The sequence below is a fragment of the Polypterus senegalus genome, chromosome 10, assembly GCF_016835505.1.
Source record: "Polypterus senegalus isolate Bchr_013 chromosome 10, ASM1683550v1, whole genome shotgun sequence".
NCBI classification, from domain to species: domain Eukaryota; kingdom Metazoa; phylum Chordata; class Cladistia; order Polypteriformes; family Polypteridae; genus Polypterus; species Polypterus senegalus.
The window spans coordinates 171477439-171497134 of NC_053163.1; the positions used below are offsets into that span (position 1 = coordinate 171477439).

Consider the following 19696-nt stretch of genomic DNA (forward strand, 5'->3'; position numbering starts at 1 on the left):
TTGCCACCGGAGCAATTTTCAGTTTAAGGTCCTTGCTCAGGGGTCAAATGTAGTGACAGGATTAAGGACAACCAGGGATGGTGGAGCTGTCCTGCACAGTCACAGTCAAGTTGAATGGGTGGGTAATACTTGTCTTTATATCACTCCGTGTGTGGATTTCTGAAGCCGCCATACTGTATGGAGCACAGGGAACAGGAAAAGAGACAAACACCTGCCTAGGAAAACAATGTTCATTTAATATATAAAAACCCAGCTCCATTCATTCATTTTTTTTTTGTTAGCAAAAAAACTTGTCCTCTACAGTCAAACAATATCATATATCACTTTCCAAGTTTTTAAGTACAGTTGTTGACAAAACAGCATGGAAATGATTCTGACATGGAACTCCCCGTCAACCAATTTGATTCAAGCCACTTTGGATTAACAAGCGAGAACAGAAGCTACGTTTCTTATCAAATTCATCATCTATAGGAATCATGGTGGGTCAAAGAGGGTGGGCAAACCTTGTGTACTTTAGCAAAGAAAATAGTCATGAGCTTGCAGATACAGAATTACTAAAGTGTAAGCCTATTCACCCCCGTCCGCATCTCACTCTCGACTAATAAAAATCCTGAGAAATACCTTTGAGAGTGCAGAAACCCCCCCCAAGAATTAGGGTTTATGGCAGGCCAGGGATGGAGCCATCAGGACGGTAGCTTCTCAAGCCTCTTTTTAAATGCTTAGCTCTGCAGCTTCTATGCCTCAGTTAAAAGACATTAGCTGCCCGCTCTGCTCTAGGAATGAAACAGATAACAACATAAAAAAGACATGATAGTAGCAGAAGAACAACAAGAATTTAAAATAAAAAAAAAGTGTCTGATTATCACAGCTTTTACCAAAAAATTTCATAATACGCTTGATTGTTAGTGTTACGCTCATGGGCAAACTACCAAAAAAAATGTGCTCAAAAAGTTAAAAGTGGTGAAAAGGTGAATACAAAAAAAGTTAGCTCTAGAAATATATATATATATATCTTTAAAACAATGTACTATATAATATCTACTAATTATGCAGGAATGCTCGTCAGCCTATAGGAATGAAAGCACTGCACTGGTCTCTGATTTGGCCAATTTCCCTTCTGTGCAATGGTTTGGCGCCCCCTGCTGCTCACAGACCTACAGGTCAATTTATCTTCTTAAAGGATAAATAACCCTAGCAATTGGTGGTGGTGTTGCTGGGGTTGGGAGTGGTGGAATAATGAAACAGGAAGGGACTTGGACAAACCAAACAACACAGAAAGACCTGAAATTCACAATACAGGATGCTGTAGAAAAATGTCAGACTACTAAGAGTGTATGTGAAGAGCAGAAAGAAAAAAAGAGAATGGTACCATTAAATAAACCTAAATGTCTCACAAATAAACAAATGTGATGTTCTGCTGGAGAAAGAGGTTACAGAAATAAAACCATTTAAGAATGTACTAATGCCCAGTACAATACATGAAGAAATAAAAAAAAAATGGATATGCTTATTAGGCTTTCAGCTACAGTAAACTTTACAAGGAATGTTAATAAAATAAATTCAACATTTTTTTCAGAGTTTAAAGCATATATAATGAAAAATGTTAAATACAAACAAATATCTTTATATCTGTAGTTGTGTATTTATAAAGACTAATATATGTCTGTGAGGATGGATGGGTCTGTGTATTATACAATATCATATACACTCAAGTATGATCATAATATTTATATATATATATGAATTTATATATATTTTATAATTGAGAAAGCTGTAGAACACAAAATCTGTAATTAAGCATGGCTTTTCATTAGATGGCTGACCCTTCTTAACCTGGAGAGCTGTGCAAAAAATGTCCCTGAAAATAGAATACAAAAAAAAAAAAAAAAAAAATGAAGTGTAACTGTGAGGGAGAGACTGAGAAATATAAGGAATATCGACCACAAGCTTAGTAATCGGTTAAGACAACAAAACATCTCTCACTTTTCTAGCCGACAACTGCAGTTTTTGTTAGTACTGGAATTTTGTTTCTGCACAGCCGCTGCTAGGATGGGTCTGTCCTTTTGGTCATCAAAAATCCACCATAAGTGTGGCATTCACTTTTTTTTTACACTGAAAAGGAGGTTTTCGCTTGCACACCATTGTACCGTTAACTGAATTGACTGACTGACTGGCAAAACGCTAAAGGTTATGTCATTGAGAGAAATGAAAGAGAGAGAGAGAGAGAGAGAAAGAAAGAGAGAGAGAAAAAAGGCAACAAAGTTGAATCAAGTTGGGATTTACGATTCTCTGATTTACAAGGGTTAGCCCTCGGAAAGGAAATGCTTAAAGGGACTCAAAGTTCACCACAAGGCAGTTGTCAAGAGATGACAAGAGGCGCAAAAAAATGGGTTGGACTTCTCAAAAACAGCCCCGACTCTAGGGCCACTCCCTCTTTTGCTCATTTCCCCTCCCCCTTCCCCGCCCACTCTAGACATCGCCATCTTCAATGCGTGCCAGCTGCTCCTCCAGTTTGGCAATTCTCTTTCCCTGAGCCTGCACGACAAGCTTCAGAGCACGAACTTCTTCAATCAGCTCCTCCACCTTTTTGTCATCCTATAAGGACAAGAGAAAAAAAAAACAAACAAAACAATGGAGTTAGGCCAGCTGACAAATCTCCTCTCGTTTTGTAATGGAAAGCTCAAAAACAAAAGAACAGCATATGATGAATAGGGATATGAAGCTCATGACCACAGGTGAAGACAGGGATGTAGATTGACTGGTAAACCAAGAGTTTCGTCTTTAGACTCGGCTCCCGCTTCACTATCCTGGACCGGGACAGCACATGCAGAACAGCTGCCAATGCTCTAATTTGGTTCTTGATCTCATGTTTCCTTTTTCCATCACTTGAGAACCAGATCTCTAAATACTTAAAACTCCTCCACTACATGCTGTTACCCCCCACACACACACACCCCCACACCTGAAGAGAGCAATCCACTCTTTTCCCAAGAGAGTGAACCATAACCTCAAACTTAGAAATGCTTATCCTCACTTCAACCACTTCACACTTGGCAACAAATCACTGAAATGCGCGCCAAAAGGTCGTGAGCTGTCTGTACAGTGGATGATAGAAAATAGTGAAAACGTTGAGACTGTAACTGATGCAGCTTGTTCTATAGCATCAATCTGTTGTGATAACATTGTGGCGTAACATCATATTATCATTATACAGTATAATAGATTTTACTTTTATAAGTCAAAATATTTGGTTTTCTAAATAGCTGAATATTTCTGAGGCAGCTTGGGTTGTAGTGCCAAAATGCTTGGTAGGGCAGGGTCTAAAGGTTTAACAGTCTGATGGCTTATGGGACAGAACTTAAGAAATCTGCCAATTTCTTTACCGTAGACTTGGGTACCACTTCATAGAGAAAGAGCAAAACAGTCCATTGCGAGGGTGGTCTCTGATAAAGTGGGGGGCACTGTTTGACATAAAGTTCCGATACGGGGAAAGAGATGTCCCAATGATTTTCTCAGCCGTACTCACCATTCTCTGCTGGGAAATCAGGTCAGAAGCATTACAGTCGCCATACCAGACAGAGATGCAGGCAGACAATACACTCAACATTCTAACATTTTTTGCAGAATCTTTCCTTTACAAGTTGAAGAGCATATATTTTTTAAAGAAACTAGGGGGCCCTGCCCCCTGCTCGCTTCACTTGCCTACTCCCAGGTTTGGTTAACCGGATATACAATTTTAAGAGATTGTTATTTTCATGGGAATTGTTACATATGCATTATTTTCACTTTTATTTTAACACATTATTAAAAACAATATTTGGAATTAACTTTTCTTCAAGATCGCATTGAATTTTGATTCCGTGTTTGGACTTACTGTACATAGTGACAACACAACGTATAACTAACTGCTTGTGAGTGAATATCGTTTGTTTCTCTCTAATAAATAAAACGATTTTTTCGAATGTTTGTCCATGCTCTTTCTTCTTCGCTTAGTCGTTGATGTATCATCTAGAACGTATAAAATTATTGTCCGGAAAATTTAAGAGCTGAGAGTGCAGGAAGTGTGTCTGCCAAAAGCATTCACACAACTGAGGTTAGATGACCTTGGTCTTTTGAAAATAGATGTAAGTAGGGCGTGCCTTGAAAGGATCTCATGTTAAAAGTCTCCGTCTCACGGGACTTCATTCCACGTCAACATTTTTGGAATCTTATTCTCGCTGGCAACACAAATTAGACGATCTACAAGTCTCTAACGTAAAGTTTAAATCCGAACAATATATTCCATCTCTTTTCGCTGTTCTGTTATTTCACCGAGTAATAATTTCCATTTGATTGTGCTAATGTGATCTTTCCTATCATTTTTTTGAGACTTTCGAATTTTCGTACTTCCTTTATCTCTAAACCTGCTCTGCACGTGTACCGCGCCAACATTTCTGAATACTTTACGACTTTCTACTTTGTCATCTGCTCTTTGTCTTTTATTTTGGGCCCCGGGCGTGGACTCGTCCCGTGGAACATAAAAGTGTCTCTCCAAGAAAATCACGTCTCGTCTCCTTCCAAGATTTTATTTTTTATAATTGAGAGATAACCAGGATCTACCACACAAATTCCTTGTGCAATTTTATAAATTCTACTCATGTCACCCCTTAATCTCAGTTTGCATGAAGTGGCAAATTTCATTGCTCAGTGCTAACAACTATGTTCCAACTGTCTCATTCTAATCATTCAACTGTTCAATAAATAGCTCATCTGAAAATGCTTGAAGGTACCAAAACTCAAAGGGGTCCACAATAACATGCATACCTAAATTTCTAAATTTGCAGAACTAAGACCCAACCTTGCCAGCCAGCACAACTGGACTGTTTGAGGAGTGTATAACATAAATGTTCAACACTGCCTAAATCTGAAGATGTGTACAATGGTTGGTGATGGCACAATGCTGGAAGAAGCAGTGAGATCCTGATGTGATACATATACAGTGCCCTCCATAAAGTTTGTAATAAAGACACAGTTTTCCTTGGTTTCCCCTTCTGCTCCCCAGTTTAAAATGATAATTCAAACAATTCAGACATCGTAATTAAAGTGCAAATTGACGACTTCATTTAAGGTGATTTGCAGACGTTTCAATCACACAACAATTTTTCTGCATGGTCCATCCTTTTCAAGGCATCATGATGTTTGGGACAATTGATGTCACGGGTGTTTGTGATTCCTCAGGTGCATTTCATCGCTACATGAGATTCCTCTTCTACCTTGGAGGATCATGTAGAAAAAGTGTTGCGTGACTGAAATTTCTGTACATCCCCTGAAATAAAATCTACAATGTGCACTTTCAATCACAATGTCTGAATTATCTGATTTGTCATTTTAAACTGTGCAGCAGATGGGGTAAATCAAGGAAAAATGTGTCTTTGTCCCATAAACATTAGGGCATGAGGGCACTACGTATATATTTGTTCCCTTTTAAAGGCCATGTTATATTACATGACTTTTAAAGCAATTTTCAATTATGGACTTCCTTTACAACATCTTGGCCAGTTAGGGGTAGCCGTGGGATAATCCCATAACCATCATTCGCGTAGTCAGAATTACCCAGTGACTCAGGCCAACTACCTGTAGTTTGCCTCAACAAAAAACAAACTGGTCTGAGTTTGTCTTAAGTCGTATGGCCAGGTTCTGTGTGCATGAAGAGCTCACCAAGAAATACAATGCATATAAATACTGTGACAAGACAGAAGCCCATCTGTCAAGTGTGTTTTTTGTGTACCACAATAAAATGGATAAGGGGAGGTGTAGGGGTGGGATGTTTGGTTTGGGGTGTCTGAGATTACACCTGAATTTCCAGAACCTTTAAACCCTTTGCAAGACCACCAGCTCTGTCAGGCAGCACCTTATAGCCTTTCAGAAAAAGGGGTGAGCTTGCAAAACTCTGGAATTATAAAACTGCTGGGAAGTCATCACACAGTTGTGCAATTTCAAATCACGTAAACTGACGATAAGCAACTGTGGTCGTCAAGTTTGTCATTTCCCACCACCCAGGTCATGTAGTGTCCCCTCAGGAAACACTATACTGCAACAAGTATTTAAACATTCCTAAATCCCTCACCGGATGGTGTACTGTAGGTACCCCTGCGGGGTGAGAAGCTGCTGCAGATAGATGGGTGCTACCGGAGCTCTTTGCCGCACCACCGCTGGCTGCAGATGCCGATGAAGCTGTTGCCTTGCTCAGGACATTCTTGCGAGTAACTGTCAAATCCCGCTGCTTGCTGGGAACATAGCCATCTTTCAAGGAGATGAGCAGAGGCATTGCATCACGGCCAGCTACCCAGTCTTCTGCCTCCATAGGAGGTTCAGGGCCAGCGGTATCTGGATACAAATCATCTTGGAAAAGATCAGACTAAAAACAAAAACAAAAAAAAAAAGCTTTAAATTAATGAAAAGATTAAAATAATCGTAAAACAGTATATGAATGCTCTCTCTTTTGTAATTGACAGATTTAATGGCAAATACACATAAAACAGCACACAGTCTAAAACAAATTCTTTGCTGGCCCATGTCAAATATATGCTTTAAAGATTATTTGTATTATGCCGATCAGAATGCTGGGTATCACACGACTGTATATAGCACTAATGGTAACCTCTATAGCGTTGGACCTGAGCGTTACTCGGGCTGTGAAAACCATGAGAAGAGCATTAGTCCAGAGAGTGCCACTCGGGGAACTGTACAGATGCGTCTTGAGTAAGCATTAGAAACGAGAATCACTCGGGCTGTAAGAGTGCTGTCGTTCTTTATATGTCCGAGTGTAGGTTTTGACTAATTATAAAATATCTGTACTTTACCAACAATGAAGACTTTGATGAGAATACCCACTCAGCACCCAAAGCTGAAGAAAATTAGGAGGCCATTGTGGCAAAATTTCAAAGTGTTTAAATTCCGCGCCGTGGTGTCAGCAATGATGAAATTCTCATGATTTTAAAGATTTACCACACAAAGGACTCATTTTGAGATTATATGCTGTTTTGGCATTAATTAGCATTATTATTATTATTGTTTATTTCATATTACTGGGCGGCACGGTGGCGCAATGGTAGCTGACCCGGCTTCACTTCCTGGGTCCTCTCTGCGTGGAGTTTGCATGTTCTCCCAGTGTCTGCGTGCGTTTCTTCCGGGTACTCCTGTTTCCTCCCACAATCCAAAGACATATAGGTTAGGTGCATTGGCGATTCTAAATTGTCCCTAGTGTGTGGGTGTGTGCGTCCTGCGGTGGGCTGGCGCCCTGCCCGGGATTTGTTTCCTGCCTTGCGCCCTGTGTTGGCTGGGATTGGTTCCCATGACCCTGTAGTTAGGATATAGTGGGTTGGATAATGGATGGATGGATTTCATATTACTTTTATTCATCATTACTATTATTATTTATATCATTATTATAATAAAAAATGGAATTTTTCATGCCCAAAAAATGCAACGCCTTTAATATGTTTTTTTGGAATAAAATGCAACGCTAAGGAGACTAAGTTAAACAACAACAGTATGCGTCTCAAGTAGAAGTTCAACCGATTTATTTTACTGGCACTCCACCTACAAGAAAAAAGTCAACGCGGCACCTTGATCTTCCAAAAGAATACTCCTAAAAAATGAAAAATCTTTAAAATGTGAATTCTAATTATACATTTTACTTTATTTCTGGCATGCAGTATTGGACTCTAGACTTATCCTGAATAGGAATATCCTGTTAGCAATAAAGGTAAAAATGTGTACTCAGAAACAAAATTTTAAAAAGACAGATATTGACCATTTTATTTTAATATTAATGTTGAGCTATGTCACTCGCATGGGCACAATGGGGACAGTTTAAAGGCTCTGTGATAGCGTTTCTCTGCCCCTCCGCGAGTTGGTGCTGTGTGATAAAACGCCCTTCTTCTTTTCCTCCCTCTGCAGATCGGAAGATTGACGGCTTTTCCAGCCCCAATAACACTTTTGGAGTCCGGCCACCTGGATCAGCTAGAAGTCAACATAACCTGAGGCTCTGCATCTTTGAGTCAGTTCACTCTCGGACCCCTGTCTGAAAAGAAGCTTTAAACTGAGTTTTGTTTATTTTTGTGAGTTTTTACCCATGGGTGCCTCAAAACTGCATATTGTCTTTCCTCATGCTCAGTAATTTGATGGCTGCCCACTCCATCTGAACTAGTGTGGTGCTGAGGTATCACCCATTGCATGGCTGCACTTGGGTCCTAATCTAGATCCTGAGTTGGTTTGTCGTGTGCGGCAATGTGCTGTATCAGCGTGTGCTCCTAACCTCCTCCTCCTTTAATAGAACCCATAGCATGGGATTAATCATGTCTGAATTGTTTGATTTGTAATTTTAAACTGCAGAGAAAAGGAGAAATAAAGGAAAAATGTGTCTTTGTCCCAAACATTATGGAGGGCACTGTACTATTTCTGTTTGATATGCCAAATTTTCAAACAGAATGAGATACTGAACGGTACTACATACTAAATAGAAAACAATATGGTCCACCTAACTACAGTGGAATGCAGTGGTTTCAACGGAATTATTCTGTCCAACCTGGCCATTGGACCTTACTCTTATTCTATGTTAATTAATTTTGACTTATTTTATTTTCTTACTGTGTCTTTTATTTTTCTATTCTTCATTATGTAAAGCTCTTTGAGCTGCTTTTTGTATGAAAATGTGCTATATAAATAAATGTTGTTGTTGTTAAAAGACCCGTGACTGAAAACACATTGAACCCTTAGGGAGATATTCTTCACAAACGGTGACCGACATTTTCAAAACACATTGTGGGGAAAAAAAAAAAAAAAAAAAAAAAAAGCTGCTGGGCTAAAAATCAATCCAGTATTTTAGAACAGGAATTTAGTTCAAGTGGTAATGTTACATGGCTCAGGTCCTATCCAAAAATGCCCTTGCTAAGATCTTGGAGTTAAAGACCTACTAGTGTTACAAGTATCTGTGCTGCTCTAAAACCAGAGTTCACCTACAGACTTCAAGGGACGCGTGTTTAGGTAAAACATCCATTTTAAAATTAAACCTATATTAACCTACAGCACAAATATTGAGTGTAGTTGGAACATTTATCCATTAGGACTAAAATATTAACTCACGAGTGTAGTTATTATTCATTGTGAACAATTCCTAATTTTTATATTTCAAACCTGTTAATTTTGCTAACATCAAAGATGTTCTTCTATTTGCACAAACTTAATTAAAAGTTATTGTTTTCATTATTGTTGTGTATGTAACATTGTGTAGAAGACTGATACACCAGGTTAGTCTTTAATAAAAGTTTGAATTGGATAATACTTGCAATATTTAAACTGTGGCAAAATGTTTTGTTCTAGTTTTTATCTTTACGATAAACTTTTGATAATTTTAGGCATTGGATGTCTCCTTCCTGCTTTCATTTTCATACAACCACAATATATAATTTAAATAATTAAAAAAAAACTTGCTGACAACGCTTTCTATCGTGAAAGATAACACAGTTTTTAAAACTATTATTGTCAAAATGCTACACAATATCAAGACGCTCTTTTTATTTCCATTGCCCACCCCTGGTGATGGTTGTGGAGTATCTACTGTAGCAGTTCTTGCTAAGCCTTACTACCGTCTTAAAAACCTTTTAACATTTGCCTCAATACTCCTGATACCTTTTTCCAATTATTCATTCCGCACTATGGGATTATCTCTTTATCTAGTTTTCCATCTTGCACTACCACGGATTCCAGATATTTAAAATTTACCCAACTGATAAAAATACGTACCTTCCTTGGCACCGTCATTATGATTGGCTCACATTTTCGTTCATGTAGTTTGTAAAACCTACAAAGCAAGAAAAGACAAAACTCAGCAAATGGATCTGGACTTCTCAGTTTTGCCAAATACAGATGTATTGCAAATCACTTCACATAATAAAATAAAATGAACCCTGACATATTTTAAATACTCAGGGCAATGCAACTGTCAGTGCCAGGAAACATGCAACTCAAAGCACAAAGCGGTGTCTGCAGTAAAGTGACTTGCCATCTGTGTATCGTTTCTGGTTTACTTTAAGAATATGGACTCCAAGATATCATAATATACAATTTATTATGAAAAGCTAGAAAACATTAAAATGAATAGAATGACCTGTGCGCACACAATGGCTACAACGATTTGTCTGTTTTCTAATATTTGTTTCCATTATTAAAGCTTATAGAGAAATAAAATATTTTTATGCCAGGGACAGGAACATCAGCTGATGCAGTCTTAGCATTGAGACAGCTCATAGAGGAGCATTGAGAAAAACAGAAGGATATGCACGTGGCATTGAAAGATGCTGCGAAATTAGTTCACGCTTTTGTTTTCAGTTGGCTAGATTACTGTAACGCACTCCTCTCAGGACTACCTAAAAAAGACATAAATCGACTGCAACGAGAGCAGAATGCAGATGCTAATCCTAACTAGGAAAAGAAAATCCGAGCACATCTCTCCAGTTTTGATGTCACTAAACTGGTTACCTGTGTCATTCAGAATTGACTTTAAAATACTGCTTATGGTTTATAAAGCCTTAAATAATCTCGCCCCATCTTATATATCGGAATGTCTGACATCTTATATTCCAAATCATAATCTTAGATCTTCAAATGAGTGTCTGCTTAGAATTCCAAGATCTAAACTTAAAAGAAATGGTGAGGCGAGCGGCCTTCTGTTGTTATGCACCTAAAATCTGGAATAGTCTGCCAATAGGAATTCGCCAGGCTAATACAGTGGAGCACTTTAAAAAACTGCTAAAAACACATTACTTTGCCATGGCTTTCTCATAACTTCATTTTAATTTAATCCTGATGCTCTGCATATTTAATTAATTATCATTACTATTCATGGTGGCTCCAAAATCTGTGCTAACTCCTACTTTCTCTTCTGTTCTTTTGTTAGGTAAAATGCCTAGAGGGGGCTGGGTGATCTCATGACCTGGAACCCCTGCAGATTTTAAATTTTTCTCCAGCGGTCTGGAGTTATTTTTGTTTTTTCTGTCCTCCCAAACATTATGGAGGGCACTGTACTATTTCTGTTTGATATGCAAATTTTCAAACAGAATGAGATACTGAACGGTACTACATACTAAATAGAAAACAATATGTATGGTCCACCTAACTACAGTGGAACGCAGTGGTTTCAACAGAATTATTTGGTCCACCCTGGCCATCGGACCTTACTTTTATTCTATGTTAATTAGTGTTCTCTGATTTTAATTCTTACTTTGTCTCTTTTCTCTTTCTTCATCATGTAAAGCACTTTGAGCTACATTATTTGTATGAAACTGTGCTATAGAAATAAATTATGTTGTTTATCAGTTTTGAGACAGCTTTTGATAGAAGGCCACATCAACAGGTCTGATTATGAATGAGAGAGAAAGAAGGACCAGAAAAGTGAATGAGAATTGTCTAGGATATGTATGAAGGAGTGAGGACTCGGGCTGGGACAAGAGAGGGTCTGCACCAGAGATATTCCTGAAGTCCTTACCCCTTTGATCTGGTTATGCAGATGTTCAGTCATGGGATAAAAGACCAATCCCCCTTGTGCAGGATTTGTGGAGATGACATTGTAGCAGCATAAAGGAAAATATTGGAAGAATGGAGATGGGCTTTGGAAGACAGAGGGTTGAAGATAAATAGACAGAAGACGAAATATATGAGGATTAATGATGATCAGGATTCAGATGTTAGCCTGCAGGTAGAGCTATTCAAAAGAGTGAATAAATTCAAATATCTTAAATTGGTGGTAGCCAAGATGGAAAACTAGATGAAGAAAGTATTCTGTGATTAAGAATTAAGGCAAATGTTGAAGGTTTTTAAGACAGTAGTAAGGCCAGCATTGTTATCTTGAGCTGAGACATAGGCAATAAAGGGAGCTCAAGACAAGATGTTAGATGTAGCAGAAATGAGAATGTCGTGATAGATATGTGGAGTTACAAAAAAAGGACAAAATAATAAATGAGAAAATAAGAAGTACAACAAAAGTGGGAGAGGTATGTAAGAAAGTACAGGAAAGCAGTTTGAAGTACTATGGACACATATTGAGGAGAGACAATGAATATGTGAGCAAAAGAGTGACAGGAATGAAGTACAGGGAAGAAGAAAGCGAGGTTAGGCAACAGTGTAGGTGGGGAGATAAAGTAAAAAAAGATCTGAAGGAAAAGCGCCTGACTGGTGAGGAGGTGCAGGACCCAGCAATTTGTAGAAGTCTGATCCAGCACATCAAAAGAACATAGAAGTGCCAGCTAATCTCTCTATATGTATAATCCAACGTCTGCCTGTCTGCTTTTCACGCGAGAACTACTTGACGGATTTAGATCAGGTTATTTTTCTATAATTTGCTTGAACATTCCAGTTCATTTTGCGACTTCTAATCATTGTGTTAAGAATCAGAGTTCGCTTGCAGGAACAATTTAGTCGCGCTAATCCGAGAGAGAGAGAGAGAGGCTGGGGGCTGAAGGGTGGGGGAATCGCGACGTCAAGAGTAGATGCCAGCCGGCATTTGAATCAGTCTACCTCTGGCCACGTCTTGGAGCGGATGCTGCCTCCACATAGCTAGCGACACCAGTTTGTTGTTAATTGATTTTTAAAGTTTGTCCTGTTTCACTACTACGCGGGCAGAGCTGGGGGGACGGCTAGTTTAAAAATATTTTAGCAAAAATACATGTCTTTGGGAGATTGGCAGCACACAACTGGATATCCGGCATATGAATTGTACAACAGAAGTAAACAGAGATTTTTTTATGGTTGTGTTAATATTTCTTTCTGTTTGTTCAACATTAGTCTCCATTGAAGCTCAACGAGTCAGGGTTTTTTTATCCCAATAAAAACAGGAGAATGAAAATTTTTCTTGGCAGGTAAAAACAAAAAAAAAAACCCATAAAATATTGTTTCATGTTGCAACCTTGTTGATTTTACATTCTTCACCTTGGCAAGGTGAGATTTGTATTCACATTTGACGTGGACTAGAATTTCTCCTGTGTAATGAAATCACGTTCAACTGTTCGGTCATGCACAGCTTTGCTTTCAATCTATACTCCACTCAGTACCTGGCTATTTCACATTTGTTCACATCCAGCCCTCTTTTGCTCATGAATCCCATGCCCCGCTGAGGGTCTTTACTGATGTAGGTGTTTAGGAAGTGAACATAGGGCGCTTCATCAGTGATCTCAAAATAACGAATACTGGAATCTCCCTGTAAATTACAAACTTCAGTTAACCTTCATCCAATAAAACTCTTTTTAAACAAATTTTCAATCAAATGAAATATTTACCTTTCCGCACAGATAAACAACATTGGTGTCAGGATCGTAGAATGGAAGGAGGACTCCATTACTGCTGTCCATTTCTTGAATAGCTATTGGCTCATCCAGGTTATTCTAGGTTGAGGATTAAATATTCACAATAAAAACTAATAATATAGATTAGCAAAGAGCATTTTCATTCAAGACAAATTAAGAGTTACACCCAAGGTTCTAAAGATTCCACCATAAACCAGTCAACTTACTGGATCCCAAAGTGCAAGCTGGCGTTCACTCATGCGACTGAAACCGGTAGTAAAGACCTTTCCATCTGACAAGAAGATGGCTCTCATGGGTCTTGCCCCCTCATGAGCTTTTTCTTTTTCCTGTTAACGTGTTAAAACAAACCAGAACAAAAATATGAAAATGCTACCGTAAAAATATATAATGGGTTCAATGAAAAAGACCTAAGATTCTACATAACCTTCAAACACAAATAGCCAGTCCAATTTACCTTAATAACTGTGCCACGACGCGGATCCAGGATGCGTACACTTTTATCTTTACAGGCTGTGCAGAAAAGACTACCATCGCGGTTCCAGCTGGCACTGTAGATCATGTCTGGGTGTTGATCCTCTAAGCGGAACAGTTCTTCTCCACTTCCCACATTCCATATCACAACGACATTGTCACAGCCTTTGAAAAGAAAGTCGATGGCCAAACAGTGATCAGATCTCCTATAATCTTCAAACCGGCCATCTCCCACTATCCTCTTCTGTGGATGATCTCTAAGATCACCCTTAAAACTATTCAATCATTGACCCATTGTGTATATATTTTTTATTGAGGGAGTCAAGGCTACTGTCAAAAAACAGGGCCTGTGAAAGCTCATTGAGGCGTTCCTTATTTGATTTTGAGCTGTACAATGATAACTTGTTATTTCATTAGGAGAGGTTTACCTTATGGCTAAACAAAAGTGGTCTTCAATTTTATTTATTAGCTGATCATATTCAATTTGTACTGGTCGGTTTCAAATTTGAGATTTATTTAATCCAATTTTATTTTTTTTTAGCTTGGGAAGTATGTCAATAGTGATGCTGCATGGTCACATTTATTTCAGAGAAGCTAAAACAAACAGGACTAGAAACTTACATGCAGGGGTCTATACTGTGTATGATGATATGAAACACTAACACAGGTGGAATATCCCTAATCCAAAATGCCTGGGCCCAGAAGTATTTCAGATATTTTTGGATTTTTGAAAATGTGCATATTCATAATGAGATAAAGTATCTTGGGGACACCCTTATTCAAGTCAATACACTCTTAGCTGCAGACCTCCAGAACTCCACTCCATAGAGGAGGTTGTCAGAGATACCAGTTGGTTACGATCGATTGATCGATCGAGAGATGGATAATTTATTAATCCCAAGGGGAAATTCACACTATGGTTCAGTTTAGGGTTATCGGACTCAAATCGACTAAACCAAGAAACTAAAACTTGAAATCCAATTGGCTGTCCAGCAGAACTACTGAATCGGTGAGGTCTGCAGCTGGATTCATCTCATTTAAGTAGGGAAATGAGGCCAAACAAGCTAAATGACGACTCACATGTATAATGAAATCAATTCACCAAGCTACTATTATAATGCGTGTTGAAATGGCAAACATATCAAACCCTAAAAGCGATTAATATGATGTATAGACTGTATTTCAGCTGCCTTTTAAGACTGGCAATGGTGAATTTTTACACAAAATAACATTTTCGTTTTCTCTTAGAAAGGCTACTCAGAACTGGCTGAGACGTCAGGAATATCTCCATCAACCTTCACTCCATCGTGCCCACAATACTGGAAACCATTAACCAATTAATGAATCTCTACATCCAGTTTTGGATGGTTTGTGTGTGTGTTCATGCATAAAACATAACATGTTTATTGCCATTGTTAAAAGGTAATTCACAGCAGTGTCCAGTTTTCCTAACGTAATTGGAACAATTTACTCTTGTTGAAATTAGGGTACCTAGGGAGAACGAAGCTGCTTTTGTTAATCGTAGGCAGTGTGATATTCCATTAATGCGTAAGCCGTCTTCAGTCGCAACTGTGCTCCACAGCCCTTTTGCACGCAGGCGTTTTTGTGTTGCTTCACTGATGACAAAGCTTTTCGACTGTGTTTCCTTACTTATCGCCACACGATGCTTCATGGGGACCACATCATCGATCATGCACTGTTCTTACTGGACCTCAATGAGTCTTGGGTGCTACCCACCCCGGATCATCAATAGTGTGTCATTGCTTTGTGACACCCTAAGCTTCACAGGGGACTAAAAAACCGCATCCTGCTCTGAAATAATTAATCTGTTTTGAATCTGCACATGATATTCATATCCAGTTTGAGGCATAAGCATGTTTTCTCACTCGAATCCAAATAACTTTTTACTAAAAAAGTTTTATTATCAAAAAGATTAACATTTTAGAATTTTGCATTAAGGATACTCAACCTGTATACTGTGGGCTGTTAAAAATAAAACATAAAAATTAGTTATGTGAAAACAAGTTAAACTTTGTATTCATATGTTTGCAATTTACATGAGGAAAGTTGACATTTCTTAAAACAAAAATAAAACATAATTGGAATTCTTCGCCAGGAAGATGGCAGAAGAAGCCAGTTTAGAACTGGGTACGCTGGCATCACAGTAGAGTTAGATCAAGGAATAATACTTGGTCGGGAGGCCAGTGTGATACAAGGACCCAGGCAGACAACTGGTCAGGGTTACATGCTCCCGATATATTACACGGCAGCATCCCTGCTCGGCGCAACCTGTATGGACATCCACAAGGAATGCAGGGAACTGTAGTCCCATGGGTCAGCCTTGTTGGGTTCCAGGTGTGTTGCCAAAGAGTGCTGTGAGGGTTTGTGATCCCTTTTCTCTGGGACTTCCACTCGACCTGGAATGCTTCCATCAGGCTTTGCCCTAGCACTGGAAGTACTCCCGGGTCTAAGATAAAGGAAGCTGCTCAACCTCATCCAGCTGAATCCTATTCGGGAGAGGAGCTGGACAACACTCGCCTGGGAGGAGTAGTAGAATAAGAGAGGGACGGAGAAAGTGAGAGGAGAAGACCCAAAGTCTAAGAACTTTGCTGTAAGGTGCCTTGGTTAATGAACATTTTTTATTTGAACCTGGGCCTTGTGTAGTGTGGTTGTGTTTGGGATTCGGTGTGCTGCAACACACCCCATTGGTCACCACATTTTTGGATCTATAATGCTCCAATACAAATTGTTATTCGGTCAACCCTCCATAAAGGTAAAATGTCAAACATTCCAGTTGGCTGGCACCACAATATAATCATACAGAAGAAGATTTACCGCTAAACATGTATAAAAATGCAAGCAAGCCAGATACAAACATTTCTACCTAAAACACTACACTGCATATTTTTCTAGTTAAAATTGTCCATCAAACAAGCGAGCTTGCTGTAAGATACCCTCCTTCAACAAAAGAAAGAAACCAGTTTTAACCCACATTCCTCATGCTCCTGGGAATTTGTAAGTGATGTTGTGTGACTTTAATTAATGATAAAAAAAAAAATAACATCTTGCCTAAACCAATGTATTCTCCACTAAACAACTTGAATATGACTGACCGAAAAAGGAAATTGTGATTAATAAGCTTAAAATGTGCAAATACAAAAAGAGCAAAGTGGGATAGATACATTTAAATGTAGTATAACTTACAATAAATATGTTTCAACAAGTGGATGCACAACTGAAAAGTCTCCAAAATATCTTTGCAAAAAAACTGCCCAGCATCTCCTTGAGTAGCCCAGGTGTTAGCAAAACAACAAAGACTCAAATGACTTATTAGCAAAAGAGTGAAATAAATACGGCTACATGGGCTGCCAAATATGGAAAATGGAAACCGAGTCATGAGGAATATGGAAAGGGAAAAAAAATTGAATAGTGTGAGATAGGAAAAAATTACTAACACAATAGACTAATGAATTTTTCAGATCTGCCAAAGGTGATAATATTTCATTTGATATCTCTGATAACCTAAAATGGGTACAAATACATTTCAGTTAATGCCAGGAGGGCTCACATTAACACCTTTACTTCCTCAGACATCGGAGTAAAGCCCAGCTCTGTTCTGCTCAATGATTTCTACAGGTGCACAATGGAGCCTGCCCTTGCTGGCTGCGTTACATCCAAATATGGCTGCTAATTATCTCAGGGTAGCAAAAAAAATAACAGGCAAAAAATATTACTGGCACACTGCTACATTCTGTTCAGTATGTATACGACACACATTAGGGTGGGACCGAAATTTTTAAATGGAATTTAAATATCTATATAAATAATTCACTAAGGCAAGACACCCATGGAAAGCACGCCGGAAAGGGCGTGGATTCACTAAGCCACCGACAAATAAGACACCACGCAGGAAGGAGCCACGCCGGAGGTGAATCGCCATATGCAGCGTGTAAAACGGTTTGCAAGGGGTATCCTATGGGATCCTTAAAACAACCCTTTACAACTGAGGTTAAAACACAATGAAGTAAGCAGTCTTTACAAACCGAGTTTTCGGTTACGACCGCATGCACCATAGCAAACTGTTTTACACGCTACATACAGCAATTCGCATCCGTGACAAACATGCGTCTTCTTAGATGCTCCTGCAGGAACACGGAAAGTCTACGCGAGTCGCAGGTGCATCTGGACTGTGCAAAGACGACAACAACTCAAGTGACGAGTTGTAGGTGGGCACAAGAGCGATGCCGGTCTGCCAGTTTTCAGTCACGGACGATTGTGTGTTGGTTCGTTCCGTGCATTGTTACAATGTTGCTTTTCTTGCTGATTTATTACATTACCGATTTTACAAATGTTAATTTTATCCCTGTGGTTAAAAATCATTAAAAAAAACGGCCTGATTATGCGCGGGTTGGCTAGTAATTTTTAAATGCCCATAATTGTTGGATAAAGTATATATAATAAAGAATCACAAGGGCATTGGTATAACAAAAAGAAAAAAGTATATAGTCACACACAAGCTTATGGGATTACTATACACAGTATATATATTTATATACAAAATGGTATCCCTTTTACTTTTCCTCTCGCCGCTAATACACAAACGAGGCGAGCACGTCAGCAAAACGAAACCTCCTAGGAGAGAGACGACGAGAGTCGTTCCTTTCAATTACCCGACGTCTCTACATTTACATTTTTTTTCTGACGATTTCACTAGTTTCTAGGACCCCAGGCTTACACAGCTAGTACATTTCATTTTGTTATTGTAAAATATAGTGTGGTATTTCATGCTCCTCTGGCATAATCACAGAAACTTTTTTTGTGTGCATGCATAAGGTTGTCTTTCAACAATGCCCTAAAATCAGAATTGCATTTTGTGTCCCTAATCCTCATCATTTTGATGGTCACCTTTCTGTTGTCGAAAAAAATATAAAGCCTAAAGTACAACTATCTTCATATAGAACAAAACTAATCAACATGAAAATAAAGTATCAAATCAAAAAATCATGTTGAATATCAACTCAGCCCTAACAGTTTATCTTAGAAAGGCAAACAGTAGTGTTATGTTTATCTAACATTACATTTTCCAGGCAAGTTATTTTAGATATAAGAAACACAGATGTTTTGAGGTGAGGGGAAAAAAAAAAGGTTTTGAGGTGGTGCCAGAGAGTGGCAAATAAGAATTTCACTGTACTCTGTGCACATGGTTGCTGAAAAGGAGCAGCTTGAGGCTTCGGTTAAGCAAAAAAAAAAAGGCTGCCAAGATTTTTTTTTTTTCTTTCTCTTAAAGAGTTGTATATATGGCATGGGCTGAAACAGAGTCCAGGTTTTGTTGCTTTTTTGTTTTTAAGGCTGCTAATAATCCATTATGGAATGAATATACAGAACATCGGGGAAGAGCCTTTAGTCTTTTTTTCCTGTCTTTATTTTTTGTTTTGCCATTCTCTGTTCTCTAGCCACGGCCATCAGCAGTGTGTCTGTCTGCGGAGAGAGTGTCGACCTCGTTGAGAGGTTTACTTACCTTGGCAGTGACATTCACGTCTCTGGTGACTCTTCCCATGAAGTCAGTAGACTGACTGGGAGAGCATGGGGGGGTCATGAGGTCACTGGGTAGGGGTGTGTAGCACTCCCAATATCTGCAAAAGGACGAAGGTCCAAGTCTTTAGAGTCCTGGTGCTTCCTGTCTTGCTATATGGTTGTGAGACATGGATGCTGCTATCCAATGACCTGAGATGAAGACTGGACTCCTTCATTACTGTGTCTCCCAGGAGAATCCTTGGTACTGTTGGTTTGACTTTGTGTTGCTCACAGAGTCCCAAATGATGCACATTACCTGCATTATGAGGGAGCGCCAGTTACGGCACTTACAGCCATGTGGCGTGATTCCA

At 38.9% G+C, this 19696-nt stretch overlaps 1 protein-coding gene across 5 annotated transcripts in view; it reads right to left on the reverse strand.

Moving 5' to 3' along the window:
- Nucleotides 1–215: 215 nt before the first annotated feature.
- LOC120538078 (coronin-1B-like) overlaps nucleotides 216–19696 on the reverse strand; it is a 39310-nt gene continuing 19829 nt past the window's right edge. For all 5 annotated transcript variants that reach the window (XM_039767497.1, XM_039767494.1, XM_039767496.1 and 2 more), the window contains 7 exons: nucleotides 13795–13976; nucleotides 13547–13666; nucleotides 13314–13418; nucleotides 13089–13234; nucleotides 9787–9844; nucleotides 6107–6397; nucleotides 216–2595 (listed from right to left, as the gene is read on the reverse strand). In XM_039767497.1, the coding sequence (XP_039623431.1) occupies nucleotides 2470–2595; nucleotides 6107–6397; nucleotides 9787–9844; nucleotides 13089–13234; nucleotides 13314–13418; nucleotides 13547–13666; nucleotides 13795–13976 (1028 nt within the window). In that variant the 3' untranslated portion in view covers nucleotides 216–2469. The remainder of the gene's footprint in view (nucleotides 2596–6106; nucleotides 6398–9786; nucleotides 9845–13088; nucleotides 13235–13313; nucleotides 13419–13546; nucleotides 13667–13794; nucleotides 13977–19696) is intronic.